The 25,656-nt window shown below is 51.7% G+C and overlaps 1 protein-coding gene across 2 annotated transcripts in view; it reads right to left on the reverse strand.

Moving 5' to 3' along the window:
* LOC140427288 (uncharacterized) overlaps positions 1-25,656 on the reverse strand; it is a 442,867-nt gene that overhangs the window by 346,735 nt on the left and 70,476 nt on the right. Inside the window, exons 3-4 of one of the 2 annotated variants that reach the window (XM_072512862.1) lie at positions 3,380-3,476; positions 3,148-3,265 (exon numbers count right to left, since the gene is read on the reverse strand). In XM_072512862.1, coding sequence (XP_072368963.1) covers positions 3,148-3,265; positions 3,380-3,476 — 215 coding nt within the window. Of the gene's footprint in view, positions 1-3,147; positions 3,268-3,379; positions 3,477-25,656 lie in introns of those variants that run through there. The other variant, XM_072512863.1, reaches the window with a different exon arrangement.

The following is a 25,656-nucleotide window of genomic DNA, read 5'->3' on the forward strand; positions in this document are numbered from 1 at the left end:
ACAACACCTTCCAAACCCACGACCACTACCATCTAGTAGGACAATATACCTAGCAACCCCACCACCTGGAGGTTCCCCTCCAAGTCACTCGCCACCCTGACTGCACTGACGCTTGGTCTCCCTCCCTAACAGAATAGTGGATGTACCTACACTTCAAGGACTGCAGCGGTTCTAGAAGGCAACCCACCACCACCTTCTGAAGGGCAATAAATGTTGGCCTAACCAGCGACACCCACATCCCGTAAATGATTTTTTAAAAAACGTCCCCAGGTTTTGAGACAAGTCTTTAGTCAGAGCCCAAATTTCAATTGCATACATGTTGATACACGAACAATATTCACAAATCATGACATAGGCAAGATTAATGGGGGTGGAACATGCACATCATACATAATATTTCTAGCATGTTACAAATATAGGGCATGATTCACCTAAAATAATTTTCTGTCTGATTTTGGGCACGATCAGTGGGGTGTTTCTCGCTGGCCCCACTATTCAACGGCACTTTGCTAGTTTTTATTTGCCTTGGCAAGGAATTCCCTGTCGAAGCCGCACTTAGTCATTTAGTCAAGACTACTCGGGGATCGAGGCACCATTTTGAAAGTCAGCCCCAATCTTTCGATGTCTCTCAGCGCCCATGGCCTCCGAAGTCCCCCACTTCACCCAACTTACCTCTTCCAGGGTCCTCGAGCCCTCTTCACCTCACATCTTATAGGTAATGCATCCCTGGGTCCCACCCCTGGTAGTGCCAACCTTGAGCATCGCAAATCTCGCAAGAGGCCTCTCGCGAAATTCAACAGCCACGTCACAACACCAAGTCGGGCACGATGAGGTGGTTAAATGGTGCCCATAATTACTATTTCATTTGGAAAAGACAATTTCCATGTGTGCTATTGCTCCTCACATCAAAATTTGTGATACTGAACGAAAATAAATCAAATTGGAATCTTTCAGCCCATTACATGACATCATTGTGTTTGAATTTGAAGTCTTGTTACAGCTTGGTATTAAAAAATAAATTGTGCAGAATTTCTCATATTTTCTCATTGAGCAACAGTGCAAATAAAACGATTCTATGTTCTTTATCACATTACGTGACACCTTTACAACGTTGTCATCCAAATCAGCCAATAAAGCAAATCTGATTTTCTCACTGATTGCATTATTATATCATTGTTTTATGTTCTTATTAATCTGAAAGTGTAAAATCATTGAAGAGGACTTCCACCATCATTAAATATCTGTATATTAGTTACATTTTGAAGATAATGGGTGCGACCTAACCGAATTGCAACAGAGTCCCGTGTCGAGAGTGTTTAGTCGGGTGTTTCCCGGTGCTGAAAGCCCACCCTATCGAACGGGATTTTGCTTCCGGAGCCTCAGCAAGGAATGCCACGCCGAGGCCGCCCTTAGTCCTATTTCCTGCACTGAGGAGGTTTGCTTACCATAACTCTTCAGTGCAGGAGGAAATCTGGGTGCCATTTTTAAGTGGTGTCCCGATCTCTAGACCCCCCGGAAACCCAGATCACCTATAAGGAGTCGTTGGGCCCCCCCTGGACCCCATCTCACGTGTGCAGGGCAGTCTGGGCCAGATTCCTGGTGCACAATGCCAGCCACCTGGCACCAGCTTGACACTGACAGGGTGCCAGGCTGGCAGTGCCAAGGTGCCCCAATGGCACCAGCAGGGCAACCTCCTGGGGACCTCTGATCCCCTGGGCGACATCCCCAGTGCCATTCCACCTGGTCCCCGTTTCTGGGGACCAGTACTGAACGGCGTTGCCTAAGGTCGCTGAGGCAAAGGGTTCGATCCCAACACCTCAGCTAGATCAGGCGAGCTGCATATTAGAGTGAGACTAGCTACTCACCCTAATATGCAGATTTGCCAAAAACTGATCCCGTCCAAAATGGGCAGGATTCAGATTGTGATATCTCGCGAGTCGTGTTGAGCCGGGTGGATCCCAGAAGAGATCTCTCCAGGCATCTGACGGCTGCAACGCGTACCCATTTTGCCCAAACTGGGGCGTAACGCGGCCATTAGGTTCCGCCCAATATTGCTTGCATCTATTATCCAATCCATGACACTTCGTCAAAAAATGAGACAGTTCTTATAGGATCCTTGACAATAGAGGCAATAAAAGCAAAGAAGTGATGTTACACCTCGACAAATCATTGGTCAGACCAATGGGTGTTAAAACCATGGAGAGAGTGCAGAGGAGATGTACTACGATGATATCAGGAATGATGGATTTTAGATACAAGGAAAGATTAGAGAAATTGGGCTTGTTCTACATAGAGCAAAGACGATTAAAAGGTGCCCTATTGAGGTGTTCAAAATTATGACCAATTTTGACAAGGTAAAGAAGGATATTCTGTTTTACTAGTTGGTAAGTCAGTGACATGGGGTCACAATTTTAAGATGGTCAGCAAGAGAGCGAGGAGTGGGATGAGGAGAAACTTCTTGAGAGTTGTTGGGGTTTGGAATGTGCTGCCTGGGAGAGTGGTGGAGGAGGGTTCCACAGGAGGTTTCAAAAGAGAGTTGGATATATATTTGAAAGTGATGAATTTAGAGGGCTATGGAGATAGGGCTGGGGAATGGAACTAGCTAGATAGCTCTTTTGGAAGGCGGTGGAGACATGATGGGCGGAATTGCCGCTTCCTGTGCTGTAAAATTCTATGATATTGTGTTAGTACACAGTGATTTTAGTGAGCATTAGGAAGTAAAGGGTAATGGTCTTGTGTACATTTTCTTTCAATGATTTTGAAATTTGCATCTTCAGAAACTGACATCATTTTTAAACATTCAGATCAAAAAATGTAAAATTAATTTTGATTTGAGATCTGTAGTGCTAATGAACTCCAAAATAGCATCAAAATAGGAATAATGGTTTATCATCTTACCAACATCCATAAAGTTAAACATTTGTACTGGCACATAGGCTTGAAGAATTAACTAATTAAGACTACAGTTTAAAATGGTATAAAAATGATCAGGCTTGCTGAAGCTGAGACTGCATATGTTTACCTTTCTGAAAGTCAATCAATATAACTTAGACTATCAATTAAAAGATACATTTATTTCTGAAATCAGAAGAAAGTAATCGCAAGTTAACAGAACCATATATATTTGAAAATACAGGTTATCATTACCTGATATCCTTCAGTACCTGGGCAGGAACAGCACGGAGTCTTTAATGCACAAGCAATTGGTAACGGTTTTAAACAAACATCTGAGCTTCTACTTTGTTTGAAAACACGATGGTGTTTTCTGCAAATTAGCAAGAGAGGGAGAATGGTAATATTATTCATGCTAGTTCATGGGATATTTACATTACCAGTGTTTTTCTAATACAGGACGCATAAGTGGGGGCAAATTCCATACCTTTCTCTCCGACAAAGGCAGAAGATGGCAAAGCATAAAGCAACAATAAGAACCAGTATAACGACGATTCCAATAAGTGAGACTGCAGTAAACCATTCTGCATGGAGAAAAACATAAGAAAGCATGGATAAGAACATACTATTTGAACTTCAAGGGCTGATCCTGCACATCCCATGCAGAATTTACCTATCATTTATTTTAACCCACTTAATGAATCTATTGAGGGAAAATGCTGCAAATGACTCCCTTCCTCCTGATAGTGTGTGTATATCTGTTTCTGTGCATGATTCATCTGCGTGCTCTGTATGATGAAACTATAAACTCGCTCATCAAAATAAGTACAGTCGTTAAACCATCAAAAATGCGCTCGTCCAGCCAAATCCTGCAGACGACTGGAACTTTAGACAAGTATAGAGAGATCTAAACGTGCATAAAATTGTTATCTAGCGTGGCAATTTCTCATTTTCTGACTGTGTCAACTTGGGCGTAAAAGCGGGGTGTAGCCTGTTGTCTCCACTGCCAGCTTTTCTCGCTATATCTTGTACATTTAGTGGGGAGCCTTACCATATTTTTTCAAACTGTCAAGCTCAGTCCAGTTTTCCCTCCCGATCTTGAGCCTCTTATTGAAAGTCACTATAGCAGGGCGTGGCCTGAGAGAGTTGGCACCCAGCTCCACAGAGATTGGTGTGCCATCTTTAAAGGTTGCCCCTATCAGCACGAAAGTGGAACCCTCATCTCCCAACGGACAATCATCAGGGGTTCCCCACCCCAACAATCATCCCCCCACCACTGCGGAAGTATCGCTGGCGATCCCCCCCCCCCGCCCCCATACCTGCAAGTTCCCCCCTAACTGCCCATTCTACCCCCCACCCCACCAGCACACATGACTGGAAATCCCTCCACTCATGAGGCTTACTTGACACTGCACCTTTGCAAAGATTGGCACTGCCTCATCCTGTGCCAGGGCATCTCATATCCACCCTGCCCGAGCTATATTTACTTTGAGCCCACAGGAGTGCCCTCGACTGAATCTCTTTTTTTTAAAACTGTTCTAAACCTTGCCTAAGAGATTTAAATAGTTAGTGGGGTGGGGAGGGAGAAATCATGTGGCAGGGGGCTGGGTAATGATATTTAATTTATTCAAATCCATTAAAAAGGGGTTCTTACCCTATTGTGGGATTCACAATTCTCAGAGAAGGAATGCCTCCATACCAGTCTTAAAAGATCAACCCCATTGTAAGTTCTAGATTTCTTCCCATGAGGGGAAACATACTCTTATCTTCTATCCAGTTTGATAAATGTAGGAATTTCAGATATATATTGTATTTTAAGTATTTGATGAAGCAAGGATTAAAAGCCTGGGTTAGAGTGTGCTTGTCTGCTGAAATCATGTTTTAAAAGATTCTGAGGTTGAAACACAAGAAAGATTTTGGGAGCCAGAGGTGCAATTAACCATTGTAAAAAGCTTGGGCTAATGCAATTTTGTTCTGATTTAGACGATTCACTGGGGAGTTAATTAGTTTTCAACTTGGTAAAATGATGGGTGGAGCTATGGCATCAGGCCTTTTGAGAAAATATTTTGAGTTCAGTTCCGGATGAAGCTGGGACCACAAGTCAGGTTTTGCTCGCTGCAGATTAGTTAAAAAGAGATTAATAGTATTTAAAGCAGTGCAGACTTGTCAGTGAACAAGGAGGAGCTGAAACAGCTTTTGAAGTCATACAGCTAGAATTTCTGCAAGGGTCTGACAGGAGTCAGATCTCCAATAAAGCAGTGTCAAAAGATCTGTTTCTCAAAGTATAACTCTGTAAAGCAAGTATTCCTCTGTACCATTGGTATTTAAGGTGGATTCAGAGCTGAGATGGTTTATTTTCTTGTTTAAATGAATAAAGGTAGCAATTAAGAGTGTTGTATTCACTGTACTGAGCAGTTTTGTTTAAGGGGTAATTGGAAGCTATTTTCAGGTGTGACGTTGAAAGATTTTAATACTGCATTAATAATAACGTTTATTTTAATATACCATGTCCCTATTTCTTCGTGCAATCACTCCAGGAGAGAAGTATCCTTTCCTCACAGTCTTACAAAATTAAAATAAAATATTGGGGTTTCTGTCCAGTATCTTAACCACTTTTGGTCTGGGATCATAATACTAGTCAAGCCCTCTATGAACATAGGTTTCAATAGGTTTACCTCTCATTCCTCTAAGCTTCAAAGAGAATAGGCCAAACCTATTCAATCTTGACTCATAAGACAACCCTTCAATCAACCAGGAATCCACTGAGGCCAGGAGTTTTAAGATGGCGGGATTTCTCTTCGCACCATCCAAATTGTCAGTGGAAAACACATCCCTGCTAATACTCCCTGCCTCACAGTCATTTAACACTTCAACAAACTTTAATTAGCTGGAGCTAAGACATCTGCCCCTCATTCAGGAAGAAATCCTGCCTCAGAGAGCTGCCGGTCAATCCCATTGCTTTGCAGCTCTCTAGTCTCCGCAGTATCAGAGAATTCCCAGAAGTCTAAGTGGAGTGGGGAGAGGAGGTGAGACCTAGGGCTATTGGGGAGGGGGAGGGGGGGCTTGGAAGAGATATTGGAGGGCAGAGATGGGGAAGCTTCAAGGGGCCATACCTTCTTGGAGTTTGTGGATAGGTGGGGTATGGTGTTAAAAGGTGGCTGCTATGGAGGTACACCTCCACCACCTCCTTCCTATTGGTTCATTCTTGGGTCTCCTCCTGACCCTGAACTCCTGCCACCAGCCATCAAATTGAGGTTGGGTGGGGAACCAAGTAGTCAATCATTGGCCACCAAAGGGCTTTAACAGGGGCAAAGCTCAAGCACAAAATTACAGATGTTAGGTCAGGTGGGTACCCTGTGCGAATGCCATCCAAAAGTTTTTAGTCTTTCCCTGCCTACTAACCTGATAGTGGGGGGAAAGTTAAAAAACTGCCTCTCGTGAACCTTCACTGAACTGACTTCAATGAAAGTACAGCTCTCCTTAAGCAAGATGTTTGTAGTAAGGTGTAAGCAGTACCTTACTTGAGGTCTCATTAAAGCCAGATGCAATTCAGCAAAATTCCACTTTCATATACCATTACCCTTGCAATAAATGCAAACATTTTATTTGCATTCCTTTTTTTTAATAAAATATTTTATTGAAAATTTTTGGTCAACCAACACAGTACATTGTGCATCCTTTACACCATATTATAACAACACAAATAACAATGACCTATTTTATAAACAGAAAATGAATAAATAATAAATAACAAAAATGAAAACTAACCCTAATTGGCAACTGCCTTATCACAAGTAACACTCTCCAAAAATATAATTTAACAGTCCAATATATAATTATCTGTAGCAACGACCTATACATATTATACAGTATATATTAACAACCCTGAGAGTCCTTCTGGTTCCTCCTCCCCCCCCGAGCACCGAGCACACCTATCCTCCACCCCAAAAAATTTGCTGAGCCGTGCTCCAGTCATATGCGCCCTGTGTAATACCTTAAACTGAATCAGGCTTAGCCTGGCACACGAGGACGACGAGTTTACCCTGCGTAGGGCATCTGCCCACAGCCCCTCCTCGATCTCCTCCCCCAGCTCTTCTTCCCATTTCCCTTTTAGTTCATCTACCATAGTCTCCCCTTCGTCCCTCATTTCCCTATATATATCTGACACCTTACCATCCCCCACCCATGTCTTTGAGATCACTCTGTCCTGCACCTCTTGTGTCGGGAGCTGCGGGAATTCCCTCACCTGTTGCCTCGCAAAAGCCCTCAGTTGCATATACCTGAATGCATTCCCTTGGGGCAACCCATATTTCTCGGTCAGCGCTCCCAGACTCGCGAACTTCCCATCCACAAACAGATCTTTCAGTTGCGTTATTCCTGCTCTTTGCCACATTCCATATCCCCCATCCATTCCCCACGGGGCAAACCTATGGTTGTTTCTTATCGGGGACCCCCCCAAGGCTCCAGTCTTTCCCCGATGCCGTCTCCACTGTCCCCAAATCTTCAGTGTAGCCACCACCACCGGGCTTGTGGTGTAGTTCCTCGGTGAGAACGGCAATGGGGCTGTCACCATAGCCTGTAGGCTAGTCCCCCTACAGGACGCCCTCTCTAATCTCTTCCACGCCGCTCCCTGCTCCTCTCCCATCCACTTACTCACCATTGAAATATTAGCGACCCAATAATACTCACTTAGGCTCGGTAGTGCCAGCCCCCCCTATCCCTGCTACGCTGTAAGAATCCCTTCCTCACTCTCGGGGTCTTCCCGGCCCAAACAAAACCCATGATGCTCTTTTCAATCCTTTTTAAAAAAGCCTTCACCGGGAGGCACTGAAACACAAAGAGGAATCTCGGGAGGACCACCATCTTAACCGCCTGCACCCTCCCTGCCAGTGACAGGGATACCATATCCCATCTCTTGAAATCCTCCTCCATTTGTTTCACCAACCGCGTTAAATTTAACCTATGCAATGTGCCCCAATTCTTGGCTATCTGGATCCCCAGGTAACGAAAGTCCCTTGTTACCTTCCTCAACGGTAGGTCCTCTATTTCTCTACTCTGCTCCCCTGGATGCACCACAAACAACTCACTTTTCCCCATGTTCAATTTATACCCTGAAAAATCTCCAAACTCCCCAAGTATCCGCATTATTTCTGGCATCCCCTCCGCCGGGTCTGCCACATATAGTAACAAATCGTCCGCACACAAAGATACCCGGTGTTCTTCTCCTCCTCTAAGTACTCCCCTCCACTTCTTGGAACCCCTCAACGCTATCGCCAGGGGCTCAATCGTCAGTGCAAACAATAATGGGGACAGAGGGCATCCCTGCCTTGTCCCTCTATGGAGCCGAAAATATGCAGATCCCCGTCCAGTCGTGACCACGCTCGCCATCGGGGCGCTATACAACAGCTGCACCCATCTAACATACCCCTCTCCAAAACCAAATCTCCTCAACACCTCCCACAAATAATCCCACTCCACTCTATCAAATGCTTTCTCGGCATCCATCGCCACTACTATCTCCGTTTCCCCCTCTGGTGGGGGCATCATCATTACCCCTAACAGCCTCCGTATATTCGTGTTCAGCTGTCTCCCCTTCACAAACCCAGTTTGGTCCTCGTGGACCACCCCCGGGTCACATTCCTCTATTCTCATTACCATTACCTTGGCCAGAATCTTGGCATCTACATTTAGGAGGGAAATAGGTCTACAGGACCCGCATTGTAGCGGGTCCTTTTCCTTCTTTAAGAGAAGCGATATCGTTGCTTCAGACATAGTCGGGGGCAGTTGTCCCCTTTCCTTTGCCTCATTAAAGGTCCTCGTCAATACCGGGGCGAGCAAGTCCACATATTTTCTATAGAATTCGACTGGGAATCCATCCGGTCCCGGGGCCTTTCCCGCCTGCATGCTCCTAATTCCTTTCACCACTTCTTCTACCTCGATCTGTGCTCCCAGTCCCACCCTTTCCTGCTCTTCCACCTTGGGAAATTCCAGCCGATCCAAAAAGCCCATCATTCTCTCCCTCCCATCCGGGGGTTGAGCTTCATATAATTTTTTATAAAATGTCTTGAACACTCCATTCACTCTCTCCGCTCCCCGCTCCATCTCTCCTTCCTCATCCCTCACTCCCCCTATTTCCCTCGCTGCTCCCCTTTTCCTCAATTGGTGTGCCAGCAACCTGCTCGCCTTCTCCCCATATTCGTACTGTACACCCTGTGCCTTCCTCCATTGTGCCTCTGCAGTGCCCGTAGTCAGCAAGTCAAATTCTACATGTAGCCTTTGCCTTTCCCTGTACAGTCCCTCCTCCGGTGCTTCCGCATATTGTCTGTCCACCCTCAAAAGTTCTTGCAGCAACCGCTCCCGTTCCTTACTCTCCTGCTTCCCTTTATGTGCCCTTATTGATATCAGCTCCCCTCTAACCACCGCCTTCAGCGCCTCCCAGACCACTCCCACCTGGACCTCCCCATTATCATTGAGTTCCAAGTACTTTTCAATGCACCCCCTCACCCTTAGACACCCCCCCTCATCTGCCATTAGTCCCATGTCCATTCTCCAGGGTGGGCGCCCTCCTGTTTCCTCCCCTATCTCCAAGTCTACCCAGTGTGGAGCGTGATCCGAAATGGCTATAGCTGTATACTCCGTTCCCCTCACCTTCGGGATCAACGCCCTTCCCAGCACAAAAAAGTCTATTCGCGAGTAGACTTTATGGACATCGGAGAAAAACGAGAACTCCTTACTCCTAGGTCTGCTAAATCTCCACGGGTCTACACCTCCCATCTGCTCCATAAAATCTTTAAGTACCTTGGCTGCTGCCGGCCTCCTTCCAGTCCTGGACTTCGACCTATCCAGCCCTGGTTCCAACACCGTATTAAAATCTCCCCCCATTATCAGCTTTCCCATCTCTAGATCCGGAATGCGTCCTAGCATCCGCCTCATAAAATTGGCATCATCCCAGTTTGGGGCATATACGTTTACCAAAACCACCGTCTCCCCCTGTAGTTTGCCACTCACCATCACGTATCTGCCCCCGTTATCCGCCACTATAGTCTTTGCCTCGAACATTACAAGCTTCCCCACTAATATAGCCACCCCCCTGTTTTTCGCATCTAGCCCCGAATGGAACACCTGCCCCACCCATCCTTTGCGCAGCCTAACCTGGTCTATCAGTTTCAGGTGCGTTTCCTGTAACATAACCACATCTGCCTTAAGTTTCTTAAGGTGTGCGAGTACCCGTGCCCTCTTTATCGGCCCGTTCAGCCCTCTCACGTTCCACGTGATCAGCCGGGTTGGGGGGCTTCCTACCCCCCCTTGTCGATTAGCCATCCCCTTTTTCCAGCTCCTCACCCGGTTCCCACGCAGCTGTATCTCCCCCAGGCGGTGCCCCCCCGCCCATCCCCTCCCATACCAGCTCCCCCCTCTCCCCAGCAGCAGCAACCCAGTAATTCCCCCCTCCCACCCCCCCCCCGCTAGATCCCCCGCTAGCGTAATTACTCCCCCCATGTTGCTCCCAGAAGTCAGCAAACTCTGGCCGACCTCGGCTTCCCCCCGTGACCTCGGCTCGCACCGTGCGACGCCCCCTCCTTCCTGCTTCTCTATTCCCGCCATGATTATCATAGCGCGGGAACCAAGCCCGCGCTTCTCCCTTGGCCCCGCCCCCAATGGCCAACGCCCCATCTCCTCCACCTCCCCTCCTCCCCCCATCACCACCTGTGGAAGAGAGAAAAGTTACATCGCAGGATTAGTACATAAAACTCCTCTTTCCCCCCTTTTTAACCCCCCTCTTCGCCCCCCACATTCGCCCCACCACTTTGTTCAAACGTTCTTTTTAATAACCCGCTCATTCCAGTTTTTCTTCCACAATAAAAGTCCACGCTTCATCCGCCGTCTCAAAGTAGTGGTGCCTCCCTCGATATGTGACCCACAGTCTTGCCGGTTGCAGCATTCCAAATTTTATCTTCTTTTTATGAAGCCCAAGCTCGTCCTCCTTCTCGCCACCTCCGCACTCCAGTCTTGATAAACGCGGATCACCGCGTTCTCCCATTTACTGCTCCGAGTTTTCTTTGCCCATCTAAGGACCATTTCTCTATCCTTAAAACGGAGGAATCTCACCACTATGGCTCTGGGAATTTCTCCTGCTCTCGGTCCTCGCGCCATCACTCGGTATGCTCCCTCCACCTCCAACGGACCCGCCGGGGCCTCCGCTCCCATTAACGAGTGCAGCATCGTGCTCACATATGCCCCGACGTCTGCTCCCTCCGCACCTTCAGGAAGACCAAGAATCCTCAAGTTGTTCCTCCTTGCGTTGTTCTCCAGTGCCTCCAACCTTTCCACACATCGTTTCTGATGTGCCTCATGCATCTCCGTCTTCACCACCAGGCCCTGTATGTCGTCCTCATTCTCGGCTGCCTTTGCCTTCACGACCCGAAGCTCCCGCTCCTGGGTCTTTTGTTCCTCCTTTAGCCCTTCGATCGCCTGTAGTATCGGGGCCAACAGCTCTTTCTTCATTTCCTTTTTGAGCTCTTCCACACAGCATTTCAAGAACTCTTGTTGTTCAGGGCCCCATGTTAAACTGCCACCTTCCGACGCCATCTTGGTTTTTGCTTGCCTTCCTTGCCGCTGTTCTAAAGGATCCACTGCAATCCGGCCACTTTCTCCTCCTTTTTTCATCCGTATCCAGGGGGGATTCTCTTCTGGTTTACCGCACAGTGTTTTTAGCCGTCAAAATTGCCGTTGGGGCTCCTATCAAGAGCCCAAAAGTCCGTTTCACCGGGAGCTGCCGAAACGTGCGACTCAGCTGGTCATTGCCGCACCCGGAAGTCCTTTATTTGCATTCCTAATTACTTGCTGTACCTTCAAGTTGACCTGCACTGTAGGGATTCTATGGGTTCTATTAAAACCTCCCAAGACTTGGGCAGATGGCCAAAAAAGGAAACATTGAACAACTTTTTCAATCACCACAACCACCCCAACCCCTGTCAAAACTGTGTTATAAAAAAGAAAACACATGCAACGGAATTCTCGGTTCCAGAGTCTAAGTGTTGATGCCGGCACAGGATACATGGACCTCCACAACAGCAAAACTGGCCGCTTCCGGACTGATTCAGTGACTGCTGAGGGGCTAGCACCAGGGCCACGTGGAACACAATCGATTCGAATGAGAAATGGTGCAGGATTCGCGATTGACACTCAGGAGTCTGACAAGCTGCAGTCGCATATACACACTTCAGTCCCCACACACACCATCGCAGCCAACAAGATGGGAACAACGAGAGCGGCTCCATGATTCACCGACACTGAGCTCATACCCCCCTGGACACCGTGGAGGAGAAGTGGGCCACCCTATATCCCGGCCGGGAAAGAGGCTGCCAGCTGGCGCCTTTCGCCGTGCCTGGGCGCAGGTGGCAGAGGCAGCAACACCATCCAGACCAGCCTGCAGTGCCGTAAAACGCTTCACGACCTCTTCAGGGCGGCCAGGGTGAGTAAGCAGCACTGTGCCCCTGTCACCAATCCCCGTCCCATACCCCCATATCCTGATACTACACCAGGAGGGTGTAGTATGCCTGCACCCATTCAAGCCGCCATAGCCGGGTGCCCTGGCCACTGAAGCCACCAGCTACCCACAACCTGGGCTGCATGCGTCGGACTGTCAAACACTCCACTGTTTCGCACATACAGGCTGACCCCAGGGATTAGCTGCTGTCCAGACAGGTTTTGGGCTTCTAGAACGGACTGTCCCATCGATCGTGGAGCTGCAGTTAGAGCCAGGAACTACGTGAGGGGTTGTCGATGAGCATCCAGCACCTGCAGGTGGAGAGACCAACCATGTGCAGGATGTGTTGCCAGTCATGTGTGCCACGTATGCCAACACATGGGTGACGTCTGCGGTGGAGGCCTTGGAGGCGAGGGTTCGCTAGGGACCCAAGGCGTGGGGCATTCTGTGCAGGCGGTGGTCGAGGCCCAGGACAGGGCTGCCATCTCACATGCAGCCATGTGCCAGAGCCACCTAAACATTGCAGCGGCGTTCCTGAGTGTGGCCCAGTCACAGCAGACATGCCTGAGAGCGTCGGCGACATTGTCCAGGCGCTAGCCAACATGGCACAGATGCAGAGGGAGGTGGCTCAGTCCCAGAGGGAGATGGCACAGTCACTGGCTGCTGATGTGGCACAGACCCAGAAGGTGGTGGCACAGTCGCAGCATGATGTGGCACAGTCCCAGATGAAGATGGAGGTGGTCCAGTCCCTGTGCTTCATGACCGTAAGCATGAAGAGCCTGGCCAAGAGGGCAGCGGGCCTCCAGAATTGGCAGAGCTATGTGACGGGGGAGCATCAGGGGTTAGCTCCACTCGCACCCCTGTCCCATGGAGTAACCCAGGAACCGCCGGGCACCCCGATGGAGGTAGGGAGGTGGTGGTGATGGGGCCTGTTCCAGTGACTCTCGCAAGGCAGGTGCTGGAACACCGCAGCATCTCGGACTCTCCCCCTCATGTCCCTGCCACATTTGGCGGGAAGCGGGCAGAACAGGGCAGCACCATGCCACCTGGGACACTCAAGCAGCAGCCGGGCCCATCCAGGCCCAGTCGCCCCAGAAGGCAGCCGCCAAAGGGGATCCGGGTCACCGGGCGGGAATCAAAGCAGGCCGCCTCCACTCCTGATGTACTATCTGGGGATCCAACGAGACATAACATTGGGGCCCGCAACGGCAGAAAATTAGACACCAGTTAAGTTGGTACGGATGCAGGGCACAGTTTAGCGATAGGGGCTAGGGCACAAAACTGTATACATGTTGTCGCATTAAACACCTGTTCACAATGTTACAACCTGCCTCGGTGCTCCGTCAGATGGGTGTGAAGGGTGGGCTGGTCTAGGCAGGCCGCAAAGAGGTCAGGGAAATTGGCGGATGTTGGGGTACAGTTCAGCCAGCGCTCACCGATCCAGTGTTCCACTCCATCCCATCCCATCCCTCATCTCCGCCACCCCTGGGATTCGATGGAACAGTGGGATGGGATGGCCAGGTCGCATGCAGGAATCACCCAGGTGGACAGTGGAAAGTGCTATCATGGGCATGAGTCAGACATTGTTAAACGATGCACAGTACTAGAGCTCATCGCAAAGCAGATTGTCATCATCCTCCATCCCATGGACCAGACCTGCTGTTATTGCCAACCTGTGGTGAACCACTGTAATTGGAAATGTAAGGTAGGACCTGCACTACAGGTTCGCCGGGAGCTCCTGCCGGCTGGCTCCACCCAGGGAGAACTGTATAAATATGCATGCCCTCCAGTGCCCTGCCATTTCACCAGCTGCAGCAGGAGGCTTCGCATCTGACTGTAATAAAGCCACAGTTGTACCCAACTTTAGTCTTTGTGCAATTGATCGTGCATCAATTTATTACAGTCAGATGCGAGGCCTCCTGCTGCAGCTGGCGAAAAGTGTTGAGAAGTCCACATCCAGTGTGTCGCTCCCGACTTGGCTCGCTGCTCCAGGACCGGTCCTTCTCCGTAGGCACGTCCGACTCCACAAGGCGGACCCCTTGGTGGACAGGGTTCACCTGCTCCACGTCAACCCTCAATATGCCTACGTTGAGTTCCCCGACGGCTGCCAAGATACTGTCTCACTCAGGGACCAGACACCGTCAGGTTCCACCCCAACACACACCCCCAACAACGCGCCCCCCCCCCCCCCCCACCTCCCACCGCGCCGCCAATATTGACTCCACCAGACCACCCACCCCCTCCCCTTTTCCGTACAAGAGGATGAAGAGGACTTCTGCATGCTCCCGGAGTTCCCCGATTACTGGCCAGCATCAGAACCGCCATCGGGGCCACCTCCACCACCTCCAGCAACGACTTCGCCGCCACCGTTACACCGATCCCAACGAAGCACCAAAGCACCGGACCGGCTGAACCTTTGACGGACTCCGGACCGTCAACTTAGACATTTCTTTCCCTACCACTGTACATAATTCCACTAATTGTATATAGTTTCACGTCACCCCTGCCGGACTCATTTTTAACAGGGGGTGAATGTGGTGATCCACTGTAGTTGGAGATGTAAGGTAGGCCCTGCACTACAGGTTCGCCGGTAGCTCCTGCCGGCTGGCTCCGCCCAGGGAGAACTGTATAAATATGCATGACCACCAGTGCTCTGCCATTTCACCAGCTGCAGCAGGAGGCCTCGCATCTGACTGTAATACAGCCACAGTTGTACCCAACTTTAGTCTTTGTGCAATTGATTGTGCATCACAACCCAGAGCCGGTACCCCTGTAGTGCAGCAGGTTGGCCCTGGAGCACCACATCATGCGGCCTCCATTGCCTGCGTGAGCCCCATGTCCAGCCCATCCTCACCCTGCCCCGCACCTTCCTCATCCGACGAGGAGTGGTGTTCATCCTACTCCAGCATGTCGTCACTCTGCTGTGCGATGTTGTGGAGAACACAGCAGGCCGCCATGATGCGCCATGACCCTCCCAGCATCATACTGAAGGGCCTCTCCAGAACGGTCCAGGCACATGAACCGCATCTTCAGGGTGTCGAAGCACTCCTCGATCATGCCCCTGGTCACTGCGTGGGCATCGTTGTAGCGGGTCTCCTCGTTGTAGCAGGTCTCCGAGTCCATCTGTGGCCTTCGGATAGCTGTCGTCAGCCACGACCGCAGCGAAAACCCCTGTCGCCCAGGAACAAAATCCCCAGCCGAGGGTGCGCCTCGAAGAGGCCGGGAATCATCAAGCGTGTCAGAGTGAAGGTGTTGTGCACACTGTTGGGATCGGGTGCAGGCGTGCATGACCCACATCTGATGGTTGCACACCAGCTGCATGCTCATAAAATAGTAGCCCTTTCAGTTTGTCTGGAGTGGCCTGCAATCTGCAGGTGCTTGTAGGGCGATATGCATCCCGTCGATCACCGCCTGGAACCGGGGCATGTCGGCAATGGCAGCGAACCCCGCTGCCCTGGCATCCTGGTGGGCGTGGTCCACATTGAAATAGATGTATTGTGCCGACTGGGCATATAGGGTATCCGTGATGGCGCTTTTGCAACTGTGCAAGGAGCTCGGAGAGATCCCAGACAGGTCCCTGCTAGGTGCCTGGAAGTTCAGGGCGACTGCTCCGCTGCTGCAGCTTCCTCCTCCTTGAGCAGCTCCAGCTCGTGCAGCCGGAGTGCATCCCCCAGGGCTGCGGCGACTAGGAAGAAGGCCACCATTGCTGATTGTATTCTAATATCCATTGTCTGCAGAGGGTGAAAGGCCGATATGTTAGCATGATGCGTACCCCCATGCCCAACCAGTCCAACAAGGTACACGGTGTCCCCGGATGGCACTGCGGACTTGGCTCCCGCACCACCCCCTCTCCGCACCCTTGGCCAGTCAGTGCCCAGCACCCTTCGCAGCAACGCGATTCGCCTTTCATCAGGCTGGGCCCGTAGGCCTAGGTCCGAAACACAAAGTTTGAACTGCTGCTTAATTAGCTGCCAGTTCTCATCTACATTACCGGGCATCGGAAGCTGTTGGGGGGCTCTCAGTCCATCCATCTCGAGCTTCAGCATCTTCTAGCGTGTTGAGTCGCCTCAGGCTGCAGTTCACCAGGTTGGTCTTCCAGCCGACTGTCTAACGTTGTCACTGCCGTCGTTATCTTAAAATCATCAGCACTCGCGGTACCATGTTGTGTTTGATCTTCTATACCTTGAAAAGGAATCCACCAAACACCTTGATTTGTCCAAACCAGGATCTTTATTGAATTACACCAGGTAAGATAGCGATCTGTTGAGCTTTTTGTTTCTGGGCCTTTGACGAAATGCCCCTTCTTTCCGCAGTCCCTACAGGTCACGGAACGGGCTGGGCAGCGCTGTCGTGGATGCTTTTTCTGTGGGCAGGGCCAGCATCCACGACAGCGCTGCCCAGCCTGTTCCGCGACCTGTAGGGACTGCGGAACGAAGGGGCATTTCGCCAAAGGCCCAGAAACAAAAAGCTCAACAGGCCCAAAAATCGAGCTCACAGGCCCGCAGGCCCCACAACGCAGCTGCGCGCCGGCTGGACACGCCCCTTTCTGACGCGTCATCGGCCTCGTGCGACTCATGGGGGTGGCCACCTTGGCGCCGGCCATCTTCTAAACCTGACACGTGCGATCGACGGGGGTGGCCATTTTGTGACTCCAACTCGGCAGAAGACTCAGACTACCCACAGCTGGGAGCAATCATCCTCGACCAGTCGCGGCCAAAGCACCTGCGGAACTCCATGATGCTCGTCTAGATCAACGGGCGCAACATTCCCTGCCTTTTCGACTCCGGGAGCACGGAGAGTTTCGTGCACCCAGAAACGGTAAGGCGCTGCTCCCTGCGCACCTATCCCGCATCCCAAACCATCGCCCACGCCTCTGGGTCCCATTCGGTACAAATCAAGGGGTACTGTATTGCGAATCTCGAGATCCAGGGCGCCGAATACGCCCGTTTTAAGCTGTACATCCTCCCTCACCTCTGCGCCCCCCTGCTGCTCGGCCTGGATTTCTAATGTAGCCACCGAAGCCTGACCCTAAAGTTCGGCGGACCCTTGCCCCCCCTCACGGTATGCAGCCTCGCAACACTGAAAGTTGCACCCCCCTCACTATTCACGAACCTCACCCCCGACTGTAAGCCCGTCGCCACCAGGAGCCGGCGGTACAGTGCCCAAGATATGACTTTCATCAAGTCAGAGGTCCAGCGTTTACTGAAAGAGGGGGTCATCGAGGCTAGCAACAGCCCCTGGAGGGCACAAGTGGTGGCAGTCCAGTCCGGGGAAAAGAAACGGATGGTCGTGGATTACAGCCAGACCATTAACCGCTTCACGCAGCTTGATGCGTACCCCTCCCGCATAACAGAGATGGTCAACCGGATTGCGCAATACCGGGTATTCTCCACGGTCGACCTGAAATCTGCCTACCACCAACTCCCTATCCGCCCGGAAGACCGCCTCTGTACTGCTTTTGAAGCAGCCGGCCGGCTTTTCCACTTCCTTAGGGTCCCCTTCAGCGTTACTCATGGGGTCTCCGTCTTCCAGAGGACGATGAACCAAATGGTGCACCAGTACGGGCTGCGGGCTACTTACCCGTACTTGGACAATGTCACCATCTGCGGCCATGATCAGCAGGACCATGACGCAAACCTTCAAAAGTTTCTCCAGACCGCCCGGGCCCTCAACCTGACCTACAACAAAGAAAAATGCGTTTTCCACACAACCCGACGAGGCATCCTCGGCTACGTCGTGGAAAACTGGGTCCTCGGGCCCGACCCCATGTGCACCCAAAGGAACTCCACCTACCCCATAGTCTCAAGACCCTTAAACGGTGCTTGGGGCTTTTCTCAAGGCCGACATCATCAAGGCTTCTATGCACGCGGTGGACGAAACCATCCCTTTTCAGGTCGAGAGCGATGCATCAGATGTCGCCCTGGCTGCTACCCTCAACCAGGCAGGCAGGCCAGTAGCAGTCTTTTCCCGAACCCTCAACGCCTCCGAGATCCGGCACTCTGCAGTCGAGAAGGAGGCGCAATCTATTGTGGAGGCCGTGCGGCACTAGAGGCACTACCTAGCCGGTAGGAGGTTCACCCTCGTCACTGATCAACGGTCGGTCGCCTTCATGTTCGATAACGCGCAGCGGGGCAAGATCAAAAATGACGAGATCTTGAGGTGGAGAATCGAGCTCTCCACCTACACGTACAATATTAAGTATCGTCCAGGGTAGCTCAACGAGCCCCCAGATGCCCTGTCCCATGGCATGTGAGCCAACGCACAGGAGGATCGCCTGCGGGCTATCCACAATGACCTCTGTCACCCAGGCACGCCCATTTTCTTAAGTCCCGCAACCTACTGTACTCCACCGAGGAGGTCAGGGCCATGAGCAAGGTGTAGCGCACAATGACTTACGAGAGAGACGAGTAGAGATGAAGTCAATGAGGCTTTATTAAGCGTGACTTGTTCCCAGCAGTTCAGCAACAGAATGGAGCTGCGGGGAGAAGCACGGGTTCTTATACTCCGCCTTCAGGGCGGAGCCAGGGGTCAACAGCCAACCAGGACCCGGGATCTGTCAGCCAATAGCATCACGGCTTCACAGTCCCACATGACCCCTAATACATACCACCACATTCACCCCTTGTTAAAAATGAACCCGGCGGGATGGTGGTTCGCATGGTGGTAGGGGTTTACAAGGCTGGTCCTGGGAGGAAACTTTTGGGCATGTCATTACAATTTTAGCCCTACACTGGGCTATGTACAAGGTTTGTGAACTATTTACAATATTCGTAAGAGAAAAGAACATTTTCGTTACAGTCCCAACAACATTCTTGATGTCACACCAATGCCACGAGTCGAGCGGGCGGTCTGGTCTTCCTCGTCAATCGCCTCAGCCCCGGTGGTGGTGCAGGTGCTTGTTCCCGCGTTGTCGTCTCCGGGAGCGTTTCGTTGTTTGTTTCTGTTTCACTCCTGGTCGGACACGGGAGGAGGACCGATCCTCCCGGGAAGGGGGCGGTCGCGGGGTGCGCTGGTGGCAGGGAGGGGATGATCGGTGTCGGGGGGGGGGTGTGTGTTGCCGGCGGGCACCAGGTCTCGCAGGGAGACCGTGACCTGTCGGCCGTCGGGGTACGCCACGTAGGCGTACTGCGGGTTCGCGTGGAGGAGGTGAACCTTCTCGACCAACGGGTCCGACTTGTGCGCCCGCACATGTTTTCGGAGCAAGATGGGTCCTGGGGCCGCCAGCCAGGTCGGCAGCGACGTTCCGGAGGAGGACTTCCTGGGGAAGACAAGGAGGCGCTCATGAGGCGTTTGGTTAGTGGTGGTACACAGCAGCGACCGGATGGAGTGGAGAGCGTCCGGGAGGACCTCCTGCCACCGGGAAACTTGGAGATCTCTGGACCGTAGGGCCAATAGGACGGTTTTCCAGACCGTGCCGTTCTCCCTCTCTACTTGCCCGTTGCCCCGGGGTTGTAGCTGGTCGTCCTGCTCGAGGCTATACCCTTGCTGAGCAGGAACTGACGCAGCTCGTCACTCATGAAGGAGGACCCCCTGTCGCTATGGATATATGCGGGGCAACCGAACAGTGTGAATATGGTGCGAAGGGCTTTGATGACTGTGGCCGCTGTCATGTTGGGGCAGGGGATGGCGAAGGGGAAACGGGAGTACTCGTCCACCACGTTCAGGAAGTATGTGTTGCGGTCGGTGGAGGGGAGGGGCCCTTTGAAATCCAAACTGAGGCGTTCAAAGGGGCGGGAAGCCTTGATCAGGTGCGCTCTATCCGGCCTGAAAAAGTGCGGTTTGCACTCTGCGCAGATGTGGCAGTTCCTGGTGACTGTACGGACCTCCTCCACAGAGTAGGGGAGGTTGCGGGACTTTATAAAATGGAAGAACCGAGTGACCCCCGGGTGGCAGAGGTCCTCGTGGAGGGCTTGGAGACGGTCTATTTGTGCGTTGGCACATGTGCCGCGGGATAGGGCATCGGACGGCTCGTTCAGCTTTCCGGGACGGTACAAGATCTCGTAGTTGAAGGTGGAGAGCTCGATCCTCCACCTTAAGATCTTGTCATTTTTAATTTTGCCCCGCTGTGCATTATCGAACATGAAGGCTACCGACCGTTGGTCAGTGAGGAGAGTGAATCTCCTGCCGGCCAGGTAATTTCTCCAGTGTCGCACGGCTTCCACTATGGCTTGGGCTTCCTTTTCCACTGAGGAGTGGCGGATTTCTGAGGCGTGGAGGGTTCGGGAGAAAAAGGCCACGGGTCTGCCCGCTTGGTTAAGGGTGGCCACCAGAGCTACGTCGGATGCGTCGCTCTCGACCTGGAAGGGGAGGGACTCGTCGATAGCGCGCATCGTGGCCTTTGCGATATCCGCTTTGATGCGGCTGATGGCCTGGCGAGCCTCTGTCGACAGGGGGAAGGTAGTGGTCTGTATTAGCGGGCAGGCCTTGTCTGCATACTGGGGGACCCACTGGGCGTAATATGAAAAGAACCCCAGGCAACGTTTCAGGGCTTTGGAGCAGTGGGGGAGGGGAAATTCCATAAGGGGGCGCATGCGTTCGGGGTCGGGGCCTATTATCCCATTGCGCACTACGTATCCCAGGATGGCCAGCCGGTTTGTGCTAAAAACACACTTTTCCTCGTTGTACGTGAGGTTCAAGGCGTTTGCGGTCTGGAGGAATTTTTGGAGGTTGGCGTCGTGGTCCTGCTGATCGTGGCCGCAGATGGTTACGTTGTCGAGATACAGGAACGTGGCCTGCAACCCGTGTTGGTCAACCATTCGGTCCATCTCCCGTTGGAAGACCGAGACCCCGTTCGTGACACCAAATGGGACCCTTAGGAAGTGGTATAGACGCCCGTCTGCCTCGAAGGCTGTGTACTTAGGGTCACCTGGGCGGATGGGGAGCTGGTGGTAGGCGGACTTGAGGTCCACGGTGGAGAAAATCTTATATTGGGCGATCCGATTTACCATGTCGGATATGCGGGGAAGAGGGTACGCATCCAGCTGTGTGTACCTGTTGATGGTCTGGCTATAGTCTATGACCATCCTTTGCTTCTCCCCAGTCTTTACTACTACCACCTGTGCTCTCCAGGGACTATTGCTGGCCTGGATTATGCCTTCCTTCAGCAACCGCTGGACCGAATAAATATCCGGTCCTGGGCGCTGTACCGTCTGCTCCTAGTGGCGACGGGTTTGCAATCCGGGGTGAGGTTTGCAAACAAGGACGGCGGTTCAACTTTGAGAGTTGCGAGGCCGCAGATAGTGAGTGGGGGTATTGGGCCGCCGAATTGAAACGTTAGGCTCTGCAGGTTGCACTGGAAATCTAAACCCAGTAATGTGGGCGCGCAGAGTTGGGGAAGGACGTAGAGCCTGTAGTTTTTAAACTCCCTCCCTTGCACGGTTCGGTTTGCGATGCAGAACCCTTTGATCTCTACGGAGTGGGATCCTGCAGCTAGGGAAATCTTTTGCGTACTTGGATGGATGGTCAAAAAACAGCGTCTTACCGTGTCGGGGTGGATGAAACTTTCAGTGCTCCCGGAGTCGATCAGGCATGGTGTCTCGTGTCCGTTGATCAGCACCGTCGTTGTCGTCGTCTGGAGCGTCCGGGGCCGTGATTGATCTAGCGTCACCGAGGCCAGTCGTGGTCGTAGTGTCTCGGCGTCTTCTTCGGACCCCGTGGAGCCGTCGATGCTGGGGTCCTTTGTTGTCATCCAAGATGGCGGCGTCCATGAATCGCACGCGGCCGGGGGTGGACAAAATGGTCGCCCCCATGGATCGCACGTGGTCGGGGGTGGATAAAATGGCCACCCCCATGCATCGCACGTGACTGGGGAGTCACAAGATGGCAGCGCCCATCCTCCCCTCATGGTGGCCGGGACCCAAAATGGCGGCGCCCGCGGGTCGCACATGCACTGGGCTCGTTCTTCTCCGGGGATCGCGGCGACCCCCCAGGACCGGCACTCAGCCACGAAATGGCCCTTTTTGCCGCAGCTCTTGCAAATAGCTGCGCAGGCCGGGCAGCGCTGCCGGGGGTGTTTCGCTTGCCCGCAGAAATAGCAGCGGGCCCCCCCGGGATGATCTGGCGCTTTAACCGCGCAAGCCTGTGATGGAGGGGTTTTTTTTTTGACGCAACGGGGGTCTCCCATTCCCTCTGTCGCACACAGAGCCAGAGCCATTTTAGCTGCACTACAAGAGACCATCTTGGCCTCCCTTTCTCATCCATATCCATAAATATCAATGCGAGGGTCCGAACACTCTTTTTTCTTTAACGTTGAAATAGGAGAGTTGCTGTAACTGTGAGAGGAGAGTAGGTGATGGGAAGTGAACTGTTCATTTATAGATTTTTAAAAAATGATTAACCTCAGTGCTTGCCTCCTGGTGTCTCCCACAAGCAGCAGCCTCCTCCCTTTCCCCCTTAAAAAAAAGTACAACACTTAAAGGATTTTGAGGAATAATTTCAAATGGAAAAAAGTGCCAACTGTCCATTAACTACCAAGTTCTGAGGATCTGCTCTGATGAGAATTATTTCCTTCCCTTACTGCTCCAATCACAGATTTGGTCTCTGGAGGTGCTCAAGGAGTGGGGATGGAGGATACCTGTGATCGGAGGAGTTGGAACAGCAGCATGGGGGAGACAGAGCGTGATTGAACTGCACCACTGCAACCGAAAAGCAGCGTGCCACAGTGCAGCGTGATCGATAGAAGCCAGGAAACTCCGCTCCCGGGATCTACCCAGCTGCAACGCCTTGCAAGATCTAACGCGATCTCGCAAGTTGCTGCGATGTAAATCCTGCCAATTGTGGGCGGGATCACTTTTGGTAAATCTGCATATTAAAGTGAGACAGCTAGTCTCACTTTAATATGTAGTTTCCGAGGCGTCAGGATCTATCCCCCTTGCCTCGGAGCTCATACTGGTCTCCACAAACAGGGACCAGACAAAATGGCACTCGTGAGGGTCTCCCAGGGAATTGGAGGCCCCCCATGTCCATGCCTTTTGGGAAGGGTCGTACCCTGGAACTGCTGGTGCCACTTGGGCACACTGGCACTACCAAGTGCCCAGGTTGGCATTGTAAAGGTGCCTAGGTTGGCACTGCCAGTTTGTATTTTTTGCATGGTGGCGATTGAGCCAGAGGTGCCCTGCGCGGGTGTTGGGAGGGGGTGCGTTGAAGCCCAGGGACCCTCCCATAGTGCGTTTAACTTTAGATCAGAAGAGATGAAACACTCCCTCCAACCACCATATGACATGACTCTGGTCATTAACAGCAAGTAAGTTGCCATCAGTCAGACAAGATTCATTCACAGTACCTCTAAGGATCTATGCACTATCCCCACTGCAAGTTGTCATCAACCTCCTGCAATGAATGGACCATGGGCAACCGCCCTCTCCCCATTACATGAGCCTTATTACAGGGGTTATGCCCCCTGTCATCAGTCACATGGGCGAGCAATGCTCACAGAAGAGGTAAAGACGATTTGATGTCCTCACTGGTTGGCCTCATCACCCTCCATTAATCTGGCAGCAATGAGCACATCTACCCTGTCTGGCCATTGCCACTGCCTTAAAGCTGACATTCTCTCCCTCTAGGACCTCCTCTTCCTCGTCCACTTCGATATCTTCCACAGCTGAGCAAACATGTTGTTCCTCCATCTTCTCCTCAGGCACTTCCTCTCCCCCACTTAAACGTCACTTTGTGCAGGACACAGCAGATGACCACCAATGTGTGACACCGTCTGCGGACTATTGCAGGGTTCTACCAGAACCACTTCTTCAGTATCCCTATGGTATTTTCTACCAAAGTACAAGTAGCAGCATGCACTCAGCTGCACTCTGTGGTCTCCGCACAGGCATCACCAGCCACATCCTCAGTGGATATCCCCTGTCATTGTGTTTCTCAAACTTTGAGGAGCCAACGCTGTAGCCTCGGTGGAACATCAAACATGTCGGGGACCTAAGAGCTGCTCAGGATGCATGGGTCGTGTGCAGTCCCAAGGAACAGAAGAGATACTGGTGGATTTGCTTTGTGTGATGGTCGACCATTTAAACATTCAGGGAGTGGATGCCCTTGCGGTTCACAAATTGTACTCCATGATGTCCCGGGGATCTGAGAGCCACGCAATTGCAGTCATTGGCCATCTGCACTGTGAAAAGTTAGATATCTGCGCCAATCCCATGGCCCTTGGCTTATCTGATCCCAGTCAAAGTGAACAAAGTTGTGTGCCTGCGTGAAGATTGCACCCATCACTTCCTGGGTGCACTTCTGTGTGGAGGCGTACAAGGTACCGCAAACGTCACCCGCAGAGCCTTGGAAGAAACTAGTCGCATAAAAGATGAGCGTTGCTGTAACTCTCAATGCCACGACAGCAGATGCCCTCCTGGTCCCTTTGGCGGCAAATCCTGCAAAAGGGTGGATATGTGAGCAACCAGTTCCGTTGACAGGAGTCGTCTTTGGAGACACTGGTTTTCACCTGTTTGCATGAATATCAGGCACTGTCAATACACCCTAGGTCTTCGAAGATGCATCTGAGCGGCTGCTCAAGAGGTATCTCCTCTGCCTACGGAGCAGGCCCTGCCACCCATTCCTCCTCAGGGTTTTGCCCGTGCATCTGGAGAATCAGGTGCCTCCATTGACATCTTCTCTCCTCTCCATGAGCCAGAAGAATGATCGGCAGTTTAACAGACTCCATCTCTCCCTCACTTGCCTTATTGCAATGTGAAAGAGAGACATGACAGTTAGCACTTGTCTCTTAGGGTGCATCAGTGTTGGGAGCTGCATCCCATTGCCAGTGATCTATGTGTGGCAACCGCATTGATGACTAGTCCTTCAGTCACTCCCTGAATGAGCATGACCCCACACCACCCTTGCTCCACGCAACTTGACCGAGTGGCCACAGCTTTGGCCACCCAACATCACCCTGAAGCCTCATCCCAGGCGGACACAGCGTCCCAATTTTCACTCTAACACCTTGCTTGCAAACCAATCAATGAGATGTACCTGACAAAATGCACCTCAGCACATGTCTTATGGATCGGCACACTCTCCTCAACCAGTGTGCCCTTGCTAACTGTCTACAATGATGGACGTACTTGCCCAATTGTCAATGGTACTGAATCTGGAGTTCAGCACGTCAACGGTTAACAGCTGAGCAGCAATCAATGGCAACCGCACACATCAGTGGTGATTTAGTGGGCATAATCGAGTGAGCAGTTAAACATCAGGTATGTTAATAGAGTTGTAGCTGAATGATCTCAGCTGTAAAGGAATGTACATCACTGACAAGTGTTACTATTAGACCTGCCCTT

This window comes from Scyliorhinus torazame, chromosome 7 (assembly GCF_047496885.1).
Source record: "Scyliorhinus torazame isolate Kashiwa2021f chromosome 7, sScyTor2.1, whole genome shotgun sequence".
Classification (NCBI taxonomy): Eukaryota; Metazoa; Chordata; class Chondrichthyes; order Carcharhiniformes; family Scyliorhinidae; genus Scyliorhinus; species Scyliorhinus torazame.